We start from the raw sequence: 26,049 nt of genomic DNA on the forward strand, positions 1-26,049 counted from the left end.
AACTTCAGAAACTCTGAAATTCTCACTGAGGTTTTTTTTTTTTTTTAAGCAAATTCCTTTATTGTATTGGCTCTTTAGTCAAAGGTCTTTTGACGAAGGTGGAGAGGCAATATAAAAAAAGAAACCCCAACAAAATCCTTTCTGAGCCTCTGGAATTATTTGTTCAGTTGTAGATCCTGGATTAAACATCTTTCACAGCTATATTTTAAATTACAATGTGAGCAGGGCTGGGCTGCTGGGGGTTCGCGGGGGTTCGGGGAGAACCTCTAGCTAAGATTCTGTGCAGTTCGGAGAACCCCCAAACCCCACTCTGTCTGGCCCCGTCCACCCTGCCCTGTCCCTCCCAGGAGTCCCCACGCGGCCCGGGCACGTGCAGAGCCTTGGGGAGGGCAGAAAACGGCCTACCAGAAGTTCAGGAAGGCCAGAAATGGGCCCGTTTCTGGCCTCCAGAGAGCTTCTGGAGCCTGGGGAGGCCATTTTTACCCTCCCAGATGCTCGAGGAAAGCCTCCGGAGCCCCGAGAGGGCAAAGATGCCCCCCCCCCCCCCATAGTGCAGGAGGCTGAGTAGGCAACGCCCACCCTGGTCACATCCATCCAGCAACCAGGCAGAGAACCCCTTGCTAAAAATTTTGAACCCCTTCCCTGAATGTGAGTAAAAGGGTCTTTATGCTGTAGAACAGGAGTCACATTTCCCCTGTACTTTGCAAGATTTACCTCTCGCAAGCAAATTACAGTTCTTTATTCTCCCCAAGTCTGACAATTTGCTTTTTGTTTGACTTAAAAACAGCCAATGTGCCATCCAAAAGAATAATGTCTATTATTTATTTGTCATGCTTTGGATATTTTCTTCAGCTGATCTGGAGTAGATCCATTTCCAGCTCAGGATCACCTGAGAAAATATTTGGAGCTGCAGCAGGAATTCGCCTCTGTCTAAAACCAGCATATTTGCAAGTTTCACGTGCCCCTTCCAGTTAGTTACAGGTGTACTAAAAGGAAATTATGCAGCTAATTATTAGAGCCGTGCCAAGATTCAGATTTGAAGAGCAATATTTAAGGTGAATGGAATCCTTGTAATTGTTATTTTGACTGATTTTGTCCGGCTGTTCCTCATTTTGATGTTTTAATTGTGTATTAGAATTTGTAAGTTGCCCAAAATCTTTTAGAATGAAGTGGCTAATAATTTTAATAGCAAATACTATAATAAAATTAGTAGTGGTGATAGTAGTAGTATTAGTAGTAGTAGTATAGTATTATAGTATTACTACTACTACTAGTAATACTATAATACTATACTATAATTTTGTTCAATCGTCATGTCTTTGCAACATCATGGACCACAGTACAGCAGACTCCCCATCCTCCACATACGACAATAACATTTAATATAGTAATAATACTATAATAAAGTATAACATAGTAATAATATTATAATACCGTGGTGGGATTCAAAAATTTTTACTATCGGTGTGGGCATGGCTTGGTGGGCATGGCTTGGTGGGTGTGGCTTGGTGAGCATGGCAGGGGAAGGATATTGTAAAATCTCCATTCCTTCCCCACTCCAGCGGACAGTTACTGCAAAATCCCCATTCCCTCCTGATCAGCTGGGACTTGGGAGGCAGGGAATAGATGGGGGTGGGGCCAGTGAGAGGTGGTATTTACCGGTTCTCCGAACTACTCAAAATTTCCACTATCGGTTCTCCAGGACTGGTCAGAACCTGCTGAATACCACGTCTGCTATAATGAAATATAATACGGTATAGTAATAATACTATAACAAAATACGTGAAGGATATGGAAGGAAAAGTCCGTAAAAACTCCATATGGAACTGGTTAAGATCAGACATGTTAAAGAAAGAAATTGAAGGCTTTATTTTAGCAGCTTAAGATCAAGCTTTGTCAGTTAATGTCACCAAAACGAAAATTCAACATATAACAAACAACATGTCACCGTTGTAGAGCTTAGGATAAAACAATTGACCTTTTAATTTAGCAACTGCTATTATTTCCTTGGACGAAAATAAAAAAATATATATTTTGTAAATAATGTAATGTTGGATGTTGATTTTGCAATGTCTTTGCTTCTCTTCTTGATAACTGAATACTTTAATTTAAAAAGTACACTGTTGGCATCGGGAGAGGTAATTCTGGAGATTCTAGAATATTATTTTCTTTTTAACATCAAAGTGATCATTTTTCTTTTTCCCTTCCAGCATCCCTTCTTGAAATTTTTTGGCCATTGCAATGATTTTGACAGAGAAATGAGGAAATGCCTAAGGAAAGAGGTAAGCCACTATTAAAAATTTGGGAACCGGGATATTGATAATCTTGTCAACTTGAGAGTTTACTAAACCCGGCATTCAAGTATCTACTGGGGCCAGGTTCTCATATGCATCGTGATGTTGTCACCCCAATGATGCAACTGGTGTAATTATTTGGCACAGCAACATTGTGACAAAGTATAAAATTGTAGGTTGTATCAGGCAACTAAACTGATCTCCGTCAGATCTCTCAGACATTTTTCAGTTGGTATCCAGTAGGAATAGGGATCCTATTGAAGACCTGACAGCCTAGGTTCAAGAAGCGAGCTTGGCACAATGGGGTGAGCTCCCATTCCCTGCCTCAGCTCCTGCTTACCTAGCAGTTTGAAAGCATGCAAATGCAAGCAGATAAATAGGCACCCGATGGGGAGGTAACAGCGTTTTGTGCACCTTTGGCGTAGAGCCATGCTGGCCACATGACCATGAATAATTGTCTTCCCTTGGCTAAGAAATGGGGATGAGCATCGTGCCTTACAATTGGACATGACTGACAAACCTTTTATCTATTTTTCCCCTCTTCAATAGACTAGAGATTCTAAGCTCCCTCAATCGTTCATCATACGATTTAGCTTCGAGGCCCTTTATCATTTTTGTTGCTCTTTTCCGCACACTACATACAGTATTCCATGAATGACCTCATTAGTGCATTATAAAGCGGTATTATCACTTTTTGTGATCTTGATGCAGCCGAGGACTGGAGTGGCTTTTTTGGCAACTGAAGCACATTGCTGGCTCATGTTTAAGTGGTTTCCTTTCCTTTCCAATTTATTTCATTTCCAATAAATACCAACTTTTATCAGTGTGATTAATTTGTTCATTATAGGTACTAGAACTCTGTCCCACATGTATAGAGGTAGTCTTTGACTTATGACCAGTCACTTAGCAACGGTTTAGACTTCTAAGAGACTTCTTGGAGTAACTTACAAATTGTAGCATTTGCTTAACAGCCACTGCAAAAAGATTGTAAATTCAGGTTGGTCATGTGGGTGGCCTGATTTATGGCCATCACTGTTTATGACCATGAGGGGCAGGCTCCATTACTGTCATACATTGAGGACTACATGTAATCACCCCCCCCAATTTTGGGGGGGATCATTTGGGGAGAGGATTTGTGGGCCACCTGTGCCTGGGGCTACAGTGATATAACCTCTCACCCTGCTGTTACGTTTTGGTTCTCCAAACATTACATGGGTATGATTTTTAGTAACCCAGTAGATTTACACGTTTCTTGTTTTTGCCTCTGGCATTCTATCTGGCATACTTCAGTTTGCAGTGAAGGGCCCTAGTTCTTCTGGTTTAAAAACATAGGAATTCATTACACATGAAGAGCCGTGGTGGCGCAGTGGTTAGAACGCAGTACTGCAAGCTACTTCTGCTGCCTGCTGGCTGCCTGCAATTTGGCAGTTCGAATCTCACCAGACTCAAGGTTGACTCAGCCTTCCGTCCTTCCGAGGTGGGTAAAATGAGGACCCATATTGTTGGGGGCAAATGGGCTGACTCTATAAACCGCTTAGAGAAGGCTGTAAAAGCATTATGAAGTGGCATATAAGTCTAAGTGCTATTGGTATTCCCTTCCCTTCCTTTCCCTCCTTCCCTCCCTTCTTCCTTCCTTCCTTTTTTGCCTGTTTTTTCAGCTTAGATCTCAGCTAAGTGAAACAATTACACATGGAAATCACAGAATGACTGAAGTGGAATTTTTGATCTTTCTTTGCTTGCTTACATTCTGTCAGTTCATATATATGGTTTCTTTCAAATCACGTGTGTTCCTTCCCTGCATGATAAGGAAAGCTTGCTGTGTTTTCAAAGTTTGGTGCCATGGCTGATTTGTGATTCATTTCCTGCCTTCCTTTCCTTCCAGTATGAAGCCAACCGAGCCAAGAGCCACCAACATGCAAAGGAGATGCACCGGAGGTTGCGGGAGGCTTGAGCAGAGGGTTAGAACTGGTGAAGTGGCTATTCAGACACTATGAGGTCAATGGAAAAAGTACCTTTTCTACTGTCTCCTGGACACTGAAAACGTATTTAACCTGCGGTAATAAAAATGCCTTGCAACTGGTAGATCTGGATGCTTTTCAGTTATTTGGCATGATATAAAGCAGGGGTAACAGGGACATGGTGGCTAGGACGCTGAGCTTGTCAATCCGAAAGGTCGGCAGTTCAGTGGTTCGAATCCTAGTGCCGCGTAACAGAGTGACCTCCTGTTCCTTGTCCCAGCTTCTGCCAACCTAGCAGTTTGAAAGCATGTAAAAATGCAAGTAGAAAAAATAGGGAACACCTTTGGTGGGAAGGTAACAGTGTCCGTGTGCCTTCCGCATTTAGTCATGCCAGCCACATGACTACGGCGACGTCTTCGGACAGCACTGGCTCTTCGGTTTTGAAACGGAGATGAGCACTGCCCCCTAGAGTCAGGAAAGACTAGCACATATGTGCGAGGGTAACCTTTACATTTACAGCAAGGGTAACAAACTCAAGGCCCACGGGCTAGATCCAGCCCATGGGGTGTGGGGCCTGTGGGGCTGCCCCAGAAACAATGAAGGACTGGCCTGTGTTGCCTCTGCCAGCGAAAAGGGAGCCCACAAGAGCCCCATGTAGCTTTCCCAAACTCCATTTTCCTTGGCAAAGGGTTGCAGGAAGCTGTCACAGCTGAAAACGGATTTTCGCTGGCAGAGCACTCGGGCCACAACAGGTGCCCCTGGCATGAGTGCATCAAGCTAGCCATGCACACCCTGGCCCTCCGAGGTCAAACACAACCCTGATGTAGCCCACGATGAAATTGAGTTTGACACCTGATCTAAAGAATGCCCAGGGAATGCTGGAAATCAGTTCTGAAGAAGCTTCTTGGATGAGGAGCGAAACATCCTTCAAGGAAAAGCAAAGACAGTCCAGTTGCTTTTTGAAAAAGTTTCAATTACAATTCCATTTTTAAAAAATTATGGGAAGCTAATAATTTGGGATCTGCTTTCTTGATCAATAAAAAAAAAAGCTTTCAGATCCTAGAAATAATGCAACAATGAGAAGAGCAACAACGGTGATTAGGAGACTGGTAACTAAAACATGAAGATGGTTTCAGGAATTGGTTATGTTTAATGAAAAGAAGGACTAGGGGAGACATGATAGCAGTGTCCCAATATCTCAGGGGTTGCCACAAAGAAGAGAAAGTCACACTATTCTCCAAAGCACCTGAAGGCAGGACAAGAAGCAATGGGTGGATACTAATCAAGGACAGAAGCAACTTAGAACTGAGGAGAAATTTCCTGAGAGTGAGAACAATTAATCAGTGGAACAACTTGCCTCCAGAGTTTGTGAATGCTCCAACACTGGAAGTTTTTAAGAAGATGTTGGATAACCATTTGTCTGAAGTGGTATAGGGTTTCCTGCCTAAGCAGGGGGTTAGACTAGAAGATCTCCCAGGTCCCTTCCAACTCTCCCCTTCCCTTCCCTCCAAAAGCTGTGGGTCTCCCATGATTGCAGGCTTTCAAAAAGAGACCATTTATCTAAAATGCTATAGGGTTTCCTGCTCAAACGGGATTTGACTAGAAGATCTCCAAGGTCCCTTCCAATTCTATGTTCTATGTACTAGTGGGAAATTTTCTGGCTAGAGACGATAAGATGCCATTTTCTACCTTTCTTTTGTCCAAATAAAACAAATTCATTTGATTTCGTGGGTCGATTACGAAGTTCTTTGCTCTAGCAGTTTTTGGATCGCTGGCCCTGTTTTACCTCCTCTCTGTTTCTTGCTTCTAATTCTAATGTTGCTGATCACAAAAATCCCTGTCATAAGGGAGCGGTGCTAAGTGATGGGGGCTTGACATGACAAATTATGATGCTTGTAATATTGTGCTCCGCAGATGATTGCATTAAATCAAGGCAGTGACATTTAATGTGCAATTGGCTGTTCTCCTATCGGATTGCGGTTGGGAGATGCCACAGCTTGTGACTCTGTCTGAAACGGAAAATCACAAAGAGGGAGTCCTTAACGTACCACCACAACATTGTGAGCCCAAAATTTATGTTGTCAAGTGAGAAATTAGTTAAGGGAGTTTTTGCTCCATTTTATAACTACTTTTTTTTTTTGCTGCCTTAGTAAAATACTGGAATATGATAAGAGGAAATCATCATTATAGATGCCATGCAATAACAGGTAGTTTGAATTAGCACCATCTATGTATCTGTATTTTAATTTAACATTTGATTGAGCAAGATACATTACAAGCTGTGTGCTGTTGATGTCACCGTGCCCACATTACAACTTGGATATACACATCTTTTTTATATCATAGCATCCAATGCAAGCATGCAACTCACATCACTTGGGGAATGCTGTCCTATTTTTTTAAAAAAAATATTATTGGGGTGGAATCGAGGTTTCAGATAAAAAGATGATTGTTGGAGGCAATTGAGGACATAAGAGCACAAAACATAGTCATTCAAAAATAATTGTTGCTTGCTTTCATGTGGAGGCTGTTACAAGTTTATTGGAAGTAAAATGGGAAGCAGCCAAATCATGAAGAGTCAGGAGCATCAGAGGTTGGAAGATATCAAAAAAATCAAGGTGGCATCTGTTGCCCATGTAACAAAATAATTCTTATTCTTATTCCCCTCCTCCTCCTCCCCTCCTTCTTTCTCCTTCTCCCCCTCCTATTCTTCTTTCTCCTTCTCCTCCTCTTCTCCCCCCTCCTCCTCCTTTTCCCCTTCCTCTTCTCTCCCTCCCCCCTCCTCCTATTCTTTCTTCTTCCTCCTTCCCCTTCCTCTTCTTCTGTAATTTTGTACATTTGGCAATCTTTCATGTTCTGTTGTTTCTTGTTGTTATATCTTTTTTTATAAAATAGTTTTTATTAAACATTTTTACCTTTAAAAACAAGAAAAAAACCCAACAAAAAACACAAGACAAACATAACAATATAAAGTACTTATACAGCCTTCTGTATCGACATTCATGTTTAGCCTTTGTAGTTCTCCATTCTACATTGCCTTCCTAGCGATTTTAACTTATCTAATAGTGCAATAACAGTAGTTCTAACACTTGTAATAATATCAATTGTTCATATCACTATTATATTTACATTGTAGTCAATACTTTAAGTTTGAAAGTAATTTGTAACTGGTTAATTTTTATTCAATGCTAGTTTAGAAAAAAACACAAACCAAAACTTCTATTTCCTGTTTTGATTTCTGTTTTCTAGTCACTTATAAATTCTATTCCATATTTTATAGAAATCTGATTCTTCTCGTTATATCTTTTATTCATGCCCCATGGAATGTCTTCATTCAGTTTTTCCCTTGAATGGTCTCAAAACAGCTGAAGGTATGAACTACAGTAAATCCTTGGCTTACGACTGTTCATTTTGTGACGGCACTGAAAAAAGCAACTCATGACCAGTTTTTATACTTACGACCAGGGGTGGTATTCACTTACCTTCCCTACCAGTCCGCAAATGTGAGTGTGCGTGCATGCACTCAGCCTTCCGTTCATGCGCTTTGGCTACAAAAAGGTCCTAAATGGGATGCCGTAGAGCCGGGGCAGGTGGGCAGGGGCATCCATGATTTCGACTATCGGTTCAGGCGAACTGGTCCAAACCGGCAGAATATTACCTCTGCTTATGACCATTGTCGCATCTCCAGGGTCATGTAATAAAAATTCGGGAGCTTGGCAGTGACAGTGTCCCGGGGTCATGTGATCATCCTTTCCCACCATATGACAAGTGAATTGTTTTATTTAATTCAAAATTGAGGCTGCCAAAACTCCCAGTGATGTATAATGAAAAGACCTCAAAAAAGGGGGTACCACTGACCAGAAGACCAACGCTATAACACAAATAATTCAGAAAACACAAAAGAAAAAAAACAAAACAAAACAGAGGAACTTGACTAACTAACATATCCCAAGGCCTGTGAGAAAAAGCTAGTTTTTAACAGTTTCCAAAAATAAAAATAAAAAAGTAAGATAGGAATAATATGGATCTTGAGGATGTCATTCTGGAGGGCAGGAATTATCAGTGAGAAGATACACTTCCTGCAAGTTGACATTTAGTTGATGGGAGCCAGATTATGTCCATTCTAGCAGACCTCACTGGTTTTACTGCCTTTGAAGCAACCAATTGTTGGCCGAATCTGTATGTATGTATGTATGTATGTATGTTCCATTATAACTCTGGAGCGTCTTGAGCTATTTCAACCAAACTTGGTACACAGATGACTTATCCTCTGGAAACAAATACTGGGGGAGTAAGTCACCCCGGGTGTGTGTGCCTGTTCCAGCATAACTCTGGAAAGCCTGGCCCGTTGAGGAGAGCGAGTGCGGTGTCCTAGAGCAGCAATTGTTTGTGATGTCAGTTCCTTCACAGCTTCCTCTGGAAAGCCAGCTGTGACATTCGCCCTCCAGTGGACCAATGGGGAAGCGCCTGATGGATTTGGAGAAATGTGCCAGGATCGTAGACAGGGTGGGAAAGAGGAGGGCATGGGAGGGGGAAGGAAGAGGGCAGGGATGATGGGCATGGGAGTAGGGAGAAGAAAGGCCCCACTCAATGGCTCCCTGTCAGACAAACACTTCGACATCTATGAATACCTGGGCAACGCCGGGTTATCAACTAGTTACTGAATAAGAAAAGCAATTTATAATGGTTTTCAAGTAAATTTAGCTTTTGCTTTTGTATGATAGATGACACTAAAGGAAGGACTGAGGAAAAAGTTTACTTTGGTATGTTTAGAATATGGCAAGAAATGAATGTCCTGTTTAAACAGCTCAATTACATTTTGGCATCTTGTACACTCTTTCCTTTTAAACAAAAGACACCACTTGTGTGGAATTCTTTTATACACCATCATGACGTGCTGATGTAAAATACAGCCATCATTTCAGGAAATATGAAACCTCTGCCAGAATATAGGAAATGTCTTAACTTCTTCCACCTCTGCAAAGAGGAAAAAATAATAATTAAAAATGGACTTTTGTTTTTCATTTTTGTGATTGTTATTTGGAGTTGGGAATAATTAAGCCAGAAGAAAAAGAAAGGGCAAACTCTCAACTGGTTCTTTCACACCTCGGTTTGCTTGAATTTCTCAGCTGTTTGAAGAAAAAAAAACACATTGTGAGTTTGCCAAACTTATGCTGTGGAGCTACTTACCTCACCATCTTCCATCAAGCCACTACCTGTCATCCTCCACTTACAACAGTTCATTTAGTGACCATTTGAATTTACAACAGCATTGAAAAAAGTGACTGTTATGTTATGACTTTTCCACACAAGACCATTGTACTGTCCTTATGGTCGTGTGATCCAAATTCAGGCGCTTGGCAACTGACTCATATTTATGACAGTTGCAGTGCCATGGCAACATGTAAAGCAAAGTCAACGGGGAACCTATATGGCATTGGCTTGTAAGGTCTGACACCAATATAACAAGATTCTAGAGCAGTCTTCCCTCAAATGATATTCAAGATATGTTGGACTTCAGCTCCTTGAAATCCCAGTTAGCATGACCAAAGTCAATCTTTTGGCTATGCTGGTTAGGAATTCTGGGAGTTGAGGTCCAATGCAACTTGGTCTAAACATATTACCCACTTCTAATCCAGCTATTTCCTTGAACAGCAAAGGTTGACTAACAGTGGCCAAGATGGCTAAGATGTTAACGGTGGCTCAGTGGCTAAGACTCTGAACTTGTTGATCAGAAAGGTCAGCAGTTCGATGGTTCGAATCCCTAGCACCGCGTAACTGAGTGAGCTCCTGTTACTTGTCCCAGCTTCTGCCAACCTTGCAGTTCATAAGCATGTAAAAAATGCAAGTAGAAAAATAGGAACCACCTTTTGTGGGAAGGTAGCAGCAGCCTTCGGTGTTTAGACATGCCAGCCACATGACCACAGAGACATCTTTGGACAGCGCTGGCTCTTCGGCTTAGAAACGGAGATGAGCACTGTCCCCTAGAGTCGGGAACAACTAGGTTGACTAACAAACAAGGACTGGAGCGCATAACATCAGACACATCGCTAGAAGGAAAAATCACAGAACTGCATCTCTCTTATTTTGGCCATGTCATGCAGGGGAATTCACTGCAGAAAACAATTATGTTTGGAAGAGTTAGTAGTAAAAGGAAATCAGGCTGTCAAAGAACATGGTGGATGGTCACCATCAGAATTGACTCCAAAGTATGGGATAAGTCAGTGAAGTAATGCACACTTGGCCCATAGACTCGCCACGTCAGACACAACTGAATGGCTATCATCCTCCTCCTCCTCCTCCTCCTCCTAGCTACTGAAATCTGGTTAACAGTCCTGGAAACATTCTAATGGGATAGCATGCCAAAAACGTCACCCTGACACCCATTGATCCGCCAAAGGGAAGTTTCAATGTTTTTATTCAAAGCAGCTTCTCACAATGTATAAATACTGCATATTAACACACATGAAAAATACAACTTCTAAGGCACCCAGAAAAATGTGTTCATACACTAGTTTACAGGACCATGGACAAATAAATTGTGTACAATTTGATCTACACAGTCACGATATCAGATATATCAGAAGATATGCATCCCTCAGTACTGAACTAGTTTCTGAAATATTTACAACACTGTGGTTAAGGGGTGCCCCATACCCTCATATTGGTCATACTGTGCAGTCTTCACAAATATTGGAAACATGACATTTAGACAACAAAATAACTTATGGGCCGTATCTGGAAAAAAAATCTATATTTTAATTTTTTTCTCTCTCTCTTTTTTTTATTTGGTTACCTGCTTTATTTTTATTTAGTTTGGTAATAAGCCTTACCAATAGACACCTTCTTACTTACAACTATTTTTCATTTTCCAGCAGATAAGACTTACTCCAGCTACCTTGCCCCTTTTTCTTTCCCTAAAATGAATTAAAGATGATACAAAATGCAAGTTGAAGGGGGACGTGACAACCAAAGGCATGATTGGAAAAATGGAATTCTTTGGTCCTTATTGTTTTTAATGGAAGCTTGATATTTACATACGATATATATTATTGTCTAGAAGCCAAAATCCTATTTGAAAACGTGAGTGGAATTATACGGAGGACTTTCCTTGTTTTAGAGCTGAAGTAGTGACGAAAGATATTAAGAACGGCTTCAAAACATATTGTTAATAGGGTATATAGAGATACATCCATTTACAATGGGGAGCATTTCAATGCACAATCCAGATTGTCTCTACATCTCTTATGTAAACTTTAGGGTCTCCCAAAGAGAGTTGGCTTCAACCAGGTTTGACTTATACAGATCGAGCCACCCAAAGAACCTGAGCATGATTAAGGTTGCTTAGAGTTGGTCAGATTAGACCCATGGGCATGATGACGAACCTATGGCACGCTTGCCACAGGTGGCACGCAGAGCCCTTGATGTGATCATGCAAGCTGTTGCCAAGCTCAGCTGTACTATGCATGTGCGCGTGCCTCCTGCCTGATTTTAGGGTCTGCACGGAGGTCACACGTGCGTGCGTGTGTGTGGGGGGGAGTATGAGGATTTTCGGAACCTCAGGGGAGGCTGTTTTTGCCTTCCTGGGAGCTTGAGGAAAACCTCCAGAGCCTGGGGGGGGGGGGAAACAGGACTCCTGGAAGTTCCAGAAGTCCAGAAACAGGCCAGTTTCCGGCTTCCGGAGGGCCTCCCGAGCCCGGGGGAGATTGTTTTCTCCCCCCCCCCCCCGAAAGCTCGAGGAAAGCCTCTAGAGTTTGGGGAGGGCGAAAACGCCCCCCGCCATAGGGGGGAGAATGCATGCATGTGCAGGTGGGTGCATTGCATTGTGGGTGTGGGCATGCGCGCGCACAATTTTGGCACGCGAGGACAAAAAGGTTAGCCATCCCTGGGCTAGAGGCTTCCATCCCTGACTACAGAACAAAGCCCATGCTAAAGAGCCTAGCTATGTCTGAAACAAACACATGTACACACAACCAGAACAACCCGTATTCTCCATTTCACTAGAAAAACATTACGGCCCTGCATTCTACCTTTGTTCGACTGTCGGGATGCAGCTGTTGGAGGCAAGGGGTTTTCTTAATAGTTCATCGAAAGAACGGGGGTGAAATCCATTGAACATGGTTTCCTTCCCTCAAACCACCACTCTTCTACAGATTGGTCCAAGTCAGAATTTCAATGTTAGAGAAATTATGCTTGGAAAGAGTTTTGGGGGTCGGGAAAGTTTCAGTATGAATTGTGTCCCACCCACCCCCATTTGCTTCATGTCTGCAAGGCAGGCTCAGATCTTCTAACCCCACCTCCTGCAATCCCGTGTCCTCCAGATGTGATGGGCCTTCAACTCCTGGAATACGCAAATTTAAAAATGATGCTATAGTCCTTTCTATTCTGCCACCCCAGAGAGTTGACTCTTCATTTTCCTCATGAAGTTCACAATCTTTGTTTCAAACTAGTGGTAAGGCTTATTCACAAATGCAGCAAATCTACAAATTCACTTATTTCAAGCCTGGAAGAAAGGAAGGGAGGAAACCCCAAAAAACCTGTCTGCATATATTTATAACAGTAAAACAGTGTGTTATTTTCAGTGAAAAAACAATTGGCATCAACCCCAGAATACTAGAGAATTAAAAGAAGAGTTAACCATTGTGTAAAAAGATTGCCTAGAACGCTTACCCTAATCTACCACAGAAATATAAAAAGTTTATATATATATATATATTTATATATATATATGTATAATTTGAAAATATATACTGTATTAAAATCAGCAAGCTTATTCATTGAAACAGAAGGGCACCCAAATACACACATTTTATATACAGCAATATATGTATGTATGTATGTGTATATACATACATACAAATATACATGCGTACATACATACATACATACATACATATGCACACACATGCAAGACAAACAGAAAAAAAAATTGAATTGCTTACTTTTCCATATCTACAAATGCAAAAACTGGGGAATCTTTTAAAGATTTGTACAAAACCATTTACATGAAATCATATGACATACTTAACAGCAAAGTTTGCATTTTATTAAATACTGTGGATATTAATCAAGATATTCAATCCAGTATATATAGCACACCTTTATAGCTAAATACTCAAGTGATGCTGGAAAGATCAAACCAGATGAGGAAGCTTTTTTTAAAAAATAATTACTGACCATAAAGTTTTTTTTTTTTAAAAAACTGAAATTAGAATAATCATACTGATGGTTCCCCCCCCCCCAAGAAAAGTAAGATTTAGAATTTGATTTTTTTAAAATGAAGGAATTATATTTAGCCTGTTTCCGCTACTGAAATGTAAAAATAAGAATATGTTGAAAAAGCTGTGGAAAAAATATTAACGTTTCAAAACAAGGTTTACTTGGAAATCCAGAACTTTTGGATCCCAAGAATTCTTGGGAAGGAAGTTTCAGTATGGGAACATTTTCCTGCTAGTTCATTGAATTTATTTCTGGAAGAGGAACTGGACCACATTTTGAAAAATATCATTTCAATAAATGAATGCATTCATGTATGTATGTATGTATGTATGTATGTATGTATGTATGTATGTATGTATATTGCCATGGTTTTCATTTGCTTGGTATTATATACCTCTAGGATTTTATCCCTGAGTCCAGAACAGCTGGACACCAGATGCAAAACATTTATGAATTTGTTTGCCATCCATAGCAGAGAATAAAAGAAGCATTCTCCATTTTCCCTTCCCTGAAAATCTTGGTTTATATGTTCAATGCATTCTGGTAAGATCATGGTCCGATGCTTGAAGCCAGAGTGTGCACTTATGTGTAAGAATTTTGCAAAGATTTCCTGAAAAGAGGAACGTTTGCTAAATAAATGCATTTTTAAAAAATCAACAAAGGAACCATCTCCAGGAATTCAATATCACATCAACATTGATGATGTTACCTGGTTGGGTAATGAAATGTCTGAAAAAAACCCAGCAACCAAGCTCAGAGAGCCCCAAGGACTCCACAGTTCAACCCTGAGCTACAAATATTATCTTCCCTTGAATTCAATGTCCCCATTTGGAAGCTAACACAGAATAAGAATTGGAACTTAAACAAGACAGAAGAAACAAGAAAAATTAAAAACAACCAGAACGTTTAAGAAAACTGCTGGAAGTCAGAATTTATGAAATGGACTTAAGCTAGAGATATTTAACTTTTTCTTTCTTTCTTTCTTTCTTTCTTTCTTTCTTTCTTTCTTTCTTTCTTTCTTTCTTTCTTTCCTTCCTTCCTTCCTTCCTTCCTTCCTTCCTTCCTTCCTTCCTTCCTTCCTTCCTTCCTTCCTTCCTTCCTTCTTTCTCTTATTTTTCTTTCTTTCCAACTTTTGTAGCTGGAAAATGGGAGGCCATCTCACAAAGCAGCCCCTTCATTTCCATGTTTTTCCTTTTAATGCACCTTTGTTGCCGACTTAAAAAGAAAAAAGTCCTTCCATTACTTCTCAAGGGATTTCACAGACATTGTAAGGTGTTAAATCGATGCAATTACAGAAAAAATCTCTGCAGTGCTTCCAGGAAATATTGGGGTCAGATTCTAAGAGCGAGGGAGCACAGAATGAGCCAAAGGAAAAGCTCTTCCTTTCTGCATTTTCCTAATGGAAAGGAGAACTATCAATTGCTGGACAATAAAAGGAATTCCAGAACCTCTAATAGCAACATTTTCAAAGCCATCCCTAAGAATTTTATGCCACTTCTCAGAGGTGGGATGGGTAGCCTCTAAGCCAGCAGGAATTCTTCATTCTTTGTTGCTACTCTAGGTTGGTGCAATAATATGGGTATTACTTTTCAGCTGGTTAGGAAAAAAATAGTAAACGTTTCTTATATTAAAAAACAAAAAACAAAAAGCTACACCCTGCCCTATTCTCAAGAGGAGTTGTGTTACACTCACAGTTTCGGCACCACTATGTTCTTCTTTAAGGACGATTCAAATACAGTGCACATCTTGGAGGACAATTTCTGAATATGAATCGCAGATGGAGTTCTTTTTTTTTTAAATGCCCCAAGAGTCCATGGCATTATCAGATTTCACTGCCTTTTGTCTTTGCCGACATAGCACAATCTTTTTAAAGACCACCAGGGAGATTGTTGACATGTGCAAAACCTATCCAGTCTAGGTATAAGTACAGTGATAATTAATAAAGCGGCATACACACACACACACACGCACAAACTATGTAGGTATAAACTGTGTGTGTGTGTATGCATACACACATACATACCTAAATATATAATTTTAGGTATGTGTGTATGCATACATATATACATATATGCATACATACATACATACATACATACATACATACATACATACATACATATATATATATATATATATATATATATATATATATATATATATATGATGTGTGTAGTATATATACTGTATACACACACACATACATACCTACACACACACACATCCATATTCATATCCATATCACAGAGACTCACAAACACAAATAAATTAATTAAATAAATTGAACCAAAAAGGGGAAAAGCAATCCAATCCAGGTAGGATTATTTTGAAAGTTTTCCTTTTTTTTTGTTTGTTTGCAAAATTATTTTCTTTTATCCATTAGCCATTATAAATTCTATCACCCACCTACCACGTCTTCTATTGTTAATGGTGGAACAAACAAACTATATGGACGTCTTCTTACAGGAGGCCAGCCAGATGAATACGATTTAGGACGGCTGAATTCTAAACCATCATTTGGACTGTGACTGCTTATGGTAAAACGGGAATAAGTTAATGAAGAAAAAAAAGAAGAAGACCAAAGAAGTAAGATTTGTTGTTTGCCTTAAGGGGTTACCGTTAGTGCTTCTGGCACATGGAATGTATGTTTTTCTCCAGCCACATGGGTATTCAAATGTGACTCTTGCCAAAGGCTGGGTTAATACATCCGCCTTTCTGTCCACAAAGAAAAATCCATTCTGCTAGGCAGAATAGTTGAATACAACAAGAAAACTAGAGGCAACCTCTGAGATGTTAGAGATGCTCTCAGAAAAGCCACCGGGAGGATTTGCTGGATCTTGATTTTGGCTTTCATGCGATTCTTCTCAAACCCGGAGACATCTGAAATCTCTTTGATCTCAGAACATTCCCCCCGCTTTTTTTCCTTTTTGACAATGTCAAACTTCATAGATCTTGTCTTGGAGATAGCTGAACAATGAATCTAGTCCTTTGGAAGAGCTCCAGAGCTGCTTTAACATCTGACATTCTTTCTCGTTCACGTCTTCAAGGCCAGATTTCAGAAAACTCCGAACCAGGCATTTCGATTCTTCTAAAACCTAAGGGAAAGCAATTACATCCCCATTAACTCATTAATGATTAATTAATATATTAATCCTGTGAGATGACTTACTCTCTGGAAAAAAATACTGTGAGGGGGTAAGACACCCCTAAAATCCCTCGGTATATGTGTTCTGTTAAGATACAGCCTGTTGTGCCTTAAAATGGCTTCTGTTGTACTGCCATAAAATGGCTTCTATTATGCAGTGCAGTGTAGTTGCCATGGTAACGGCTTCACAGTACTCCACAAGGGGGCTCCCTTAGAAATTATGTTTCGTCTGGACATTTTCCCCTTAGAAATAAATTCGAGGATTCAGATTTTTCATCTTTTTTAGTTTCAGAGGGACTTCGCCAAGTAATAGATTATGATCAAATGGTACATCTGCGCCAGGGTATGTCTTTACTGATTTTACTGAGTTTCTAAATCTTTTGTTTGTTGTTAAATAGTCAATTTGGTTCTTCTTTTGGTGATCTCCAAGTGCAGAGGCATCTTTTTGAGAACTTGAGAAAAGTATTCATCAGACATCATACAAAGATAGGAAGGGAAAAATATTTTTCTATCAGCTGACGCAGTTTCTTCTCCACTGAAAACCTGGGACTTGCATAATGTATGAAAAATGATTTAAGGTTGGAAACAACAATACGGGAGTTTAATGTTTTGCCTTGGGCCACCTTTTTGAAGACTATCTTGGACAGTTTTTGGATTTGGGGAGTCCATAGCAGTAAATAATGGGGAAAGAATCTGTCATACCCTAGAGAGGATTATGTTTTTCTGGTGTGCTTTTCCCTCTAGCTTTTATTTCCTTATTAAGCAGGTAACCTACATATAGGCTATTGAGTGTTTATAACTGTCTGCATTTTTTAATCTCAAACTTGTTTATTTATTCATGAAGCTAACTATGCCATAGATTTTCAGCAATTATGGTTGGAAGCATTCCAGAAGCCATCAAAGAACCCATCAAAAGGCCTAGGATCATCCACCTCTTTCATGAAAAAAAATCTCTGCAAACACTGGCAATTCCTAGTATATTTTGTCCCCTCATCCAGTGATTCTCAACTTTGACAACTTTAAGATATGTGGACTTCAGCTTCCAGGATTCCCCAACCAATCATCAGCCATCAGTTTTGGGACTTGAGTTCCAGACATCTTAAAGGTTGCCAAGGTTGAACACCATTGCCCATATCAGGACAACAACTATATAAAATAGATCTACAATTTCATCCCCAAGCTTTTTGGCTAGTGAGGCTGGGGATTTCTTGTGAAATGTTTCTTCTTGTGTTGTTGGCGTTCTTGTTTCTGGAATTCATTTTTTATTACCTCATGTTTTACACTAGTTGGAATGGAGTTGGGCAATATGTGTGTGTGTGTGTGTGTGTGTGTGTGTGTGTGTGTGTGTGTGTTCCAGCATAACTCTGGAACGCCTTGAGCAATTTCAACCAAACTTGGTACACAGATGACTTACTCTCTGGAAAAAAATACTGTGGGAGGTAAGACACTCCTAAAATCCCTCGGGGAGTGTGTTCTGTTAAGATACAGCCTGCTGTGCCTTAAAATGGCTTCTACTGTACTGCCGTAAAATGGCTTCTACTGTGCAGCACAGTGGAATTGCCATGGTAACGGCTTCACAGTATTCCACAAGGGGGCTCCTCTGGTAAGGGGGAAAATGCAACATTAGAAATTACGTTTGGTCTGGATATTTTCCCCTTAGAAATAAATACCCAGGCAATGCCGGGTTATCGGCTAGTTTAATAATAATAATAAAAAGAGGCGAGAGAGGGTGTGCTTTGTCTTAAGTTCCTTCTAAAGGAGTTTCTGAAAGAGATGAGGTGGGATACAGTTGGCATCAAAGAATTACACTGAGGTAAGATGGGTGGCCAACAAACAAATTAATTTTCCATAAAATCTCATATTCTTCTTACCACTGCACTGCAGGATGCCATTTCTTTTACCCTCAGCATCACTTCCTGCCCAAATGTGGTGGGCCAAAAGACTTGGGAGACAAGTCCTCTGCTGCAAGCCTCTTGCGCTGTCAGCTTCCTTCCGCAAAACAGCATCTCATTGGCCTGCAAGGATCGAATATATTAGAGTAGGACAACCTATTCTTCTCCTCCACAAAGAGCAAACACAAAACACAAGGTTACATCGCATACAGATTTGCACAAAACAGATAGGGACCTATTTAGTGGTAGATGCAAATGTAGGATAAATAGAAAAAAAAGGCCTCAGATCATACTGGGAAAAATGAATCAGATGAAATACGCTGAAATCTATTTTGTCTGTGGTCTAGTGGGGATTGTAGATGGGTTAACCAAAGATGATTCTTTTCCATTCTTATTTGATCTTTAAATCTGATTTGGACTGGAGAGCTACTTAGAAATGGGACCTTTAAATAGAAAATTGCCTCTTGACCACGAAACAGACTCAAGATGGCACATTTCAATAATTATGTTTGCAAGCAACTGATTCAGCTGCTTTTCAATAGCAGACAACTTGCAGCCCTGAGTATTTGCTTTGTACATACAAATCGGAAATCCAGAGGGGAAAGAAATCAAGTGACTGGAAGAGGTCTGCTACAAAGAGATGAGAAGTTCATTTCTTTGGTCCAATGTTCATCCATTAGGTCAGGAAGGAAATGTCTGGAATAGAAAACCACACATAGGACAACACCACACGTGTCAAGCTATTTAACTGAAGTGGTGTGGCCCACCAGTGGCCAGCAGAGCTGGCAGCAGAGTCGGACAGTGAGGAGGTTGGGGAGGAGCATGGGCCAGTCCTGGAGGTCGGAGAAAGCTCGGACGAGGCCTCTGTGTCAGAGGCAGAGATGGGGCCGAGGCCATCTGGCACTGATTAGCTGCCTACAGAGCTAAACAGCAGTGAGGCAAAGGAACAACCAGAGGCTGTTCCCAGTGTGTGCATGCGCAGAGCTGCCAGTAGAAAAGAACAACTCAGAAATCAGGGTAGACTTGGGAGTAAAGTGGAAGATGATTGGCCCCTCCCATAGGAAATAAACGAGGAGCGAACGGGAAGTGGGCTTTTTCAGGAAACAATTTGTTCACTTGGTTGTTAGATTCATTTCAGGAATGCGAAGATCTGTCCATGAATCTCAGAGACTCTGTGCCCAGTCTTTCCTTGCACAGCACCTCATTTGGAAAATATTGACATGGCAGCTTTCCAAGATAGATAAGGTCTGTATTCATAAATATTCCTTTGAAAGATGGTTTGCCAGGCCTTTGCTGAATGTGAATGAGAGGAATTCATATTTGTTTAATAAAAGGGGTTTTGTTGGGACCAGGAGTCTGCCTTGTGCTTTTTGGGGAAGCCTAGGTCAGAACAAGTGGGACCATAGAAATCTGAAAGAAGGAAATCTTACCAGAGCCACGCCCAATATCTGTGGAAATGTGTACGATGAGCAGCCTGCTGGAGTGAGCCGAATGGTTGCATAGGGCGTTTGGAACCAGGCCTTTTCACTTGCCCACACAATGTCGCAGAGTGGTAAAATTGATGCTCCCAAGCCTAGAGCAGGGCCATTGATGGCAACCACAATGGGCTTCTTAAACTGAATAAAGGCTTTCACAAAATCCCTGGAATGGAAGAGATGGATGGAAGTCACAATGAACTACCGTTATCTTTCAGAGTATAAGACGCTCCGAAGTATTATACTTCAGAGCGTCCTTCTTTTCTTTTGGGGAGAAAAACAAGAAAAGCACCTGAGGGTAGGACAAGAAGCAACTCTGTTATTCTATTCTGTTCTATTCTATTCTAAACATGTTTTTACAGGTTTTTTTAAAATAAGACCTCAAAGTGTCCTCTCAGTTCTGTTGTTCTGTATTCTCTAAAAGTAAAGATATTTTTTGGCACAGCTCAAAACAGAACTTCCAGGAACAAATATACCTAGTTAAGTCATTGGTCTGTTGAGTTCAATGTTGGTTGCTGTCCAAGATTTTTTTCTCGTCCCAGAAGGATACATGGAAGATTCCAGGTTCACATGCTTATAGTCTAAACCAGTGGTAGTCAACCTCGTCCCTACCACGCACTAGTGGGCATTCCAGCTTTCATGGTGGGCAATAGGGGTTTGCTGTAACTCTGCTTTATAAATTTTATAAAGTAAAGTTACTTCCCTACTTTATAAATCACCATTACTGTGGAACCGGTGGGTGGTTAGAAAATTTTACTACTAACAGAGATACAAAAGTGGGCAGTAGGTATAAAAAGGTTGACTACCCCTGGTCTAAACCCAGGGTTTTTCTGAATATATACAGCTTGAGCTGCAGCGCTGTATTACCGCCTTCTCAAATGAAAATATATTGTTATTTGATATAAACCTAATTGACAAAAATGAACCATGATTACATGGCTACTACTGGCCAAGGTATGGCATGAGTCCAAATTGGATAGGACAACCCACAGTTTGCATCTGAAAACCTGTCCTTCATATTACATTGATTGGCATCGAATGTAATATGAGTGAGTTAAGAGAAAGATTGCTTTAGTTTTCTGCAAATTGGTGTTCTTCAGATATGTTGAATTAGAAGTCTCGGAGCACAAAACTATGTTGGCTTAGAATTTTAGTAATTTTTAGTTTTCCTTGACTTAAAAGATAAAGGTTCCACTCGCACATATGTGCTAGTCATTCCTGACTCTAGGAGGCGGTGCTCATCTCCATTTCAAAGCTGAAGAGCCAGCGCTGTCCGAAGACGTCTCCATGGCATGTGGCCGGCATGACTAAGTGCTGAAGGCACACAGAACACTGTTACCTTCCTACCAAAGGTGGTTCCTATTTTTCTACTTGAATTTTTTTTACATGCTTTTGAACTATTAGGTTGGCAGATGCTGGGACAAGTAACAGGAGCTTACTCTCTTACGTGGCACTAAGGATTTGAACCGCTGAACTGCTGACCTTTCTGATCGACTAGCTCAGCATCTTAGCCACTGAGCCACCATGCCCCTTAGTAAGTAAGTAATTACTTACTTACTTACTTACTTAGTAAGAAAGTCCTTAACTTACTGCCTTCTAAATATATCAAAGTACATTTGGAAGGCAACAATTCAGGGTAAATCTGAGGATGGATAACCAAATGAGAAGTAAGAGAATTCAGATAACCTTAATCTAATCAATAAAGTGCTAATTGAAGTGTTTGGAAGTTAGAGAGTTCTACAGCTCTGTAAGTCTCAGCTTACACAGGGTTTTCTAAAGAGAAACTGAAGAATTAAAAGTGTCTGCTAGAAAAGGAGAGTCAATGTGATTCACAAAAAAAATAAATAAATATTTATATGAGGCACCATTTAAAAAAATTACAGATCAACACAAAATAGTTTTTATCTATCTGCAACAAGAAATGAAACTGAATAAACAGTAAAACAATTGAATTTGAAATGATGTAGAGCACCTGATAGTATCTCTACACTTTACTATAAAACTTTCCAAGACATTCTGACCAAACCTGTAATCAAGGCAATGAATGCAATTCAGGTACAGGAAGAACTTCCTTTGGCATGGAAAGAAACACTTCTTTTTTAAAATCTTTTTTTAAAAAATAAATAAATAAATAAGTATTCAACTTATCTGAATTTTGCAGACCCATCTCCTTACTGAATGTGGACTGCAAACCTTTTATGGCAGTACTTGCAAAGAGAAATAATATCAGGCATATCATAAATGTTATTGATAAGACAAATCAAAAGGACAAAAAGGATTTGATTTTCCTTTATGCTGAAAAAGCCTTTGACAATTTTGAAATGGCCTTTTATTTTGCAGTTCTGAAGAAAATGGGTTACAGCTCTAACTTTTTGACATCAATATGGTGTATTTATAAAGGACAAAAACTCAATATTGAATGGCCTCACCTTGGGGCAATGCACAATGTACTGAAAGGACAAGACTGTGTTCTCCCCTTTCTTTTTCTTAGAATATAAAATCACAGAGTTGGAAGGGACCTTGGAGGTCTTGTAGTCCAACCCCCTGCTTAGGCAGGAAACGCTACACCACTTCAGACAAATGGTTAGCCAACATCTTCTTAAAAACTCCCAGTGTTGGAGCATTCACAACTTCTGGAGGCAAGTTGTTCCATTGATTGATTGTTCTAATGTCAGGAAATTTCTCCTTAGTTCTAAGTTGCTTCTCTCCTTGATTTCCACCCATTGCTTCTTGTTCTACCCTCAGGTGCTTTGGAGAATACCTTGACTCCCTCTTCTTTGTGGCAACCCATGAGATATTGGAAGACTGCTATCATGTCTCCCCTAGTCCTTTTCATTAAACTAGACATACCCAGTTCCTGCAAATGTTCTTCATATGTTTTAGCCTCTAGTCCCCTAATCATCTTTGTTGCTCTTCTCTGCACTCTTTCTAGACTCTGATTAAACTACAACTTTTGGCAACTTGAATACGTCAAGAATGTAGACTTTAAGGAATCAAATCAACTACGGAAGAACATAAACTGTAATTATTTTCTGATGATATTATGCTCAAAATTACTCAACCCTGAGAATTTTTAATATTGTTGGTAACATATAGAATTTGGTCTATTGAACTAATCAAGAGGGGGGGATCCAAACTTTAGTATGGAATTTGACAGGATGAAAAACAACATGCCTATAGAACTTTAACAGTTCTGTTAATGTGTGCTTGAAAAAGACTTTTTAAAGGAATAATTATTCATCAAATTGGAAAACTATATCAAGAGACACTTCTAGATAGAAAAAGTTAAATCTGTTTTAGTTAAGGAGAATCCCAGCTGTCAATATGAATATTCTCCAAACACTAAACTTCCTTTTTCAAATGACTCCAGTATTCATGAAAGCAAAATATTAAATGTTTGGCACAGACAAGTAATGAATTATATCTGTTCCAACAAAAAGCTAAGGATTAAATTAAAAAAAATGTGCAGAGCTCAAGAGAACAAGATGGGATTGCAGTTCCAAATCTTACAGTGTCATATGCTCCAGACATACCATGCTAGGGTACCTAACATAAAACACATTATACTAGGGTTGGAAGGGATCTTAGAGGTCTTCCAGTCCAATCCCCTGCTCAAGCAGAAGACCCTATGCCAGTCCAGACAAATAGCTCTCCAATCTGTTTTTGAAAAGCTCCAGTTATGGAGCATCCACAAGTTCTGGAAGTATTTCATAATATGAATATCAGAATTGAATATGGAAGAAACAAGCCTCCTAAAGTGGCTGTGTAGACATATTTGGACTGGCACACTTTGCAACAAGCAACTTATAAGTAATTATGCAATATTAAGTAACCTACCAAATATAAGAGATAAGTACAGGAAAAGTTTCTAGATTCTACCATACCTCAAGGCCTAAAATGGACACCTAACATCAAAAATGTCATCAAAAAAGCACAACAAAGAATGTTCTTTCTCTGCCAACTCAGGAAGTTCAAGCTGCCCAAAGAGCTGCTGATTCTGTTCTACAGAGGAATTATTGAGTCTGTCATATGCATATCCATAACTGTCTGGTTTGGCTCTGCAACCCAACAAGACAGACACAGACTTCAATGGATAATTAGAACTGCAAAAAAAAAAAAAAAAAAAGGCTGCCAATCTGCCTTCCATTGAGGACCTGTGTACTGCACGAGTCAAAAAGAGGGTTGTGAAAATATCTACAGACTCCTCACATCCTGGACTTAAATTGTTTCAACTCCTACCCTCAAAATGATATTATAGGGCATTGCACACCAGAACAACTAGACACAAGGACAGTTTTTTTCCTGAACACCATCACTCTGGTAAAGAAATAATTCCCTCAACACTGTCATACTACTTACTAAGTCTGCATTACTATTAATCTTTTCAGCATTCCTATCGCCCATCTCCTCCCACTTATGACTGTATGACCGTAACTTTGTTGCTTGTATCCTTATGATTTATATTGATTGTTTCCTAGTCTGATTTGATTGCTTATTTGTACCCTATGACTATCATTAAGTGTTGTACCTTATGATTCGTGACAAATACATCTTTTCTTTTATGTACAGAGAGCATCTGCACCAAAGACAAATTCCTTGTGTGTCCAATCACACTTGGCCAATAAAGAATTCTATTCTTTCTATTCTATTCTATTCTATTCTATTCTATTCTATTCTATTCTATTCTGTTCCTGTTCCTGTTCCTGTTCCTGTTCCTGTTCTATTCTAGATCCTTTGTTATTCTCTGTTTATTTGGTTGCTTTGCTATTGGAAGTCTATTTTTATGAAGATGATAATAGCACTATCTTAGCCCATATTGCCATGGGCAAAGTAATAATATTTTGTTTAGATCACAAAGACTTATTGATAATTGGATAAAGATAAAACCTTTCAAATTTCTTACTATACAATTTCTTCTACCGTCAGCTGGGCAAAAGACCTCAATGTGGCAGCTAAAGAATTACAGATAGGAGGAGGAATAAGTTTGCATCAACCTAAGCTAAGCATGCTGAGCAAATATACACTACATCAAGGGAATATAAATATCAAACACCTCTTTCATTTGGCCTAACCAACCCGATTCAAACGTTAAAATAAATAAAACCATCTCGTCTGTTGTAGGCTGAGGGTTTCTTTTAATGTCTGGAGGATTCCAAAACCCCAAATTCACCTTATAGCCTCAGCGATCCGGGTGCTTTCTTTTCTTCTGTCGCTGGATAACCTTCCAATTAGGTAGGAATAGTCCAAGCCGCTACAAAACACACTGCCTACGGCACTGAGCAGCAGGAGTTTGCTATCATCAGCGGACGCGTTACAAAGAGCTCTCCGGACCTCCTTCATAATCTGTAGAGAAACAAAAAACCATCCGGTTCTTTGACACAAATCATGGAATATTTACCCTGGGTTTTTTTTTATTGCTTCAAATCTGACTGAGGATAACTTGCATCTGTTGCTTCCCACCAGCCGTTGCTCAAATCTATATTTCATTTCTGCTTTTGAGATGCTTCCTAACATCAAAGGCAACAACTACAGTGACCAAGAGGAGGAGGAGGCAAAGGGAAGGACTCAATGGTGCTTTGATCTTGGCTCAGAAGGGCTGTGCAAAGGTTGGGAAGTGGTTTTCAGCAATGTGCCTTAGCCCTGGGGTCCCCAACCCCCCCATTCCATGGAATGGTACCGGAACACGGCATGCCAGAAACTAGCCCATGCAAACAAGCAAAGCCCCATCCGCGGGAGGCAGGCAGCAGGTGAAACCACAGTCCGCTCCAGTCCACGGAAAACCCTCTCTCTCCATGGAATTGGTCCCTGGTGCCCAAAAGGTTGGGGGGGCGCTGCGTTAGCCCAAACGAAGAGCTTTGATTTTAACTGTGTAAGCCTAATGAGGGTGTTTGGAAATCTTTTTGTCTCTATAGGCACAGCTGCTTTGCTGGTAAGAATAGAATAGAATAAGATTAGATTAGAATAGAATATTCAGCTGTACCTCAATATTATTTATATTGATTGGTGGTACCTCTCTTCCAGCGGAAACATCCTGCAGAAGCCACAGGGATGTCATGCGTATCACAT

General features: G+C 40.1%; 2 protein-coding genes across 4 annotated transcripts in view; one reads left to right on the forward strand and one right to left on the reverse strand.

Moving 5' to 3' along the window:
* The window catches only part of CMC2 (C-X9-C motif containing 2), a 16,139-nt gene extending 11,763 nt beyond the window's left edge, over positions 1-4,376 (forward strand). For all 3 annotated transcript variants that reach the window (XM_032231298.1, XM_032231297.1, XM_032231299.1), the window contains exons 3-4: positions 2,211-2,282; positions 4,177-4,376. In XM_032231298.1, coding sequence (XP_032087189.1) covers positions 2,211-2,282; positions 4,177-4,245 — 141 coding nt within the window. In that variant the 3' untranslated portion in view covers positions 4,246-4,376. The remainder of the gene's footprint in view (positions 1-2,210; positions 2,283-4,176) is intronic.
* An 11,944-nt stretch (positions 4,377-16,320) lies between these two features.
* Positions 16,321-26,049, reverse strand: part of CDYL2 (chromodomain Y like 2) — an 80,588-nt gene continuing 70,859 nt past the window's right edge. The window contains exons 4-7 of the mRNA XM_032231399.1: positions 25,154-25,326; positions 19,939-20,149; positions 18,488-18,631; positions 16,321-16,566 (exon numbers count right to left, since the gene is read on the reverse strand). Of these exons, the coding sequence (XP_032087290.1) occupies positions 16,408-16,566; positions 18,488-18,631; positions 19,939-20,149; positions 25,154-25,326 (687 nt within the window). The 3' untranslated portion in view covers positions 16,321-16,407. The remainder of the gene's footprint in view (positions 16,567-18,487; positions 18,632-19,938; positions 20,150-25,153; positions 25,327-26,049) is intronic.

This window comes from Thamnophis elegans, chromosome 14 (genome assembly GCF_009769535.1).
Source record: "Thamnophis elegans isolate rThaEle1 chromosome 14, rThaEle1.pri, whole genome shotgun sequence".
NCBI classification, from domain to species: domain Eukaryota; kingdom Metazoa; phylum Chordata; class Lepidosauria; order Squamata; family Colubridae; genus Thamnophis; species Thamnophis elegans.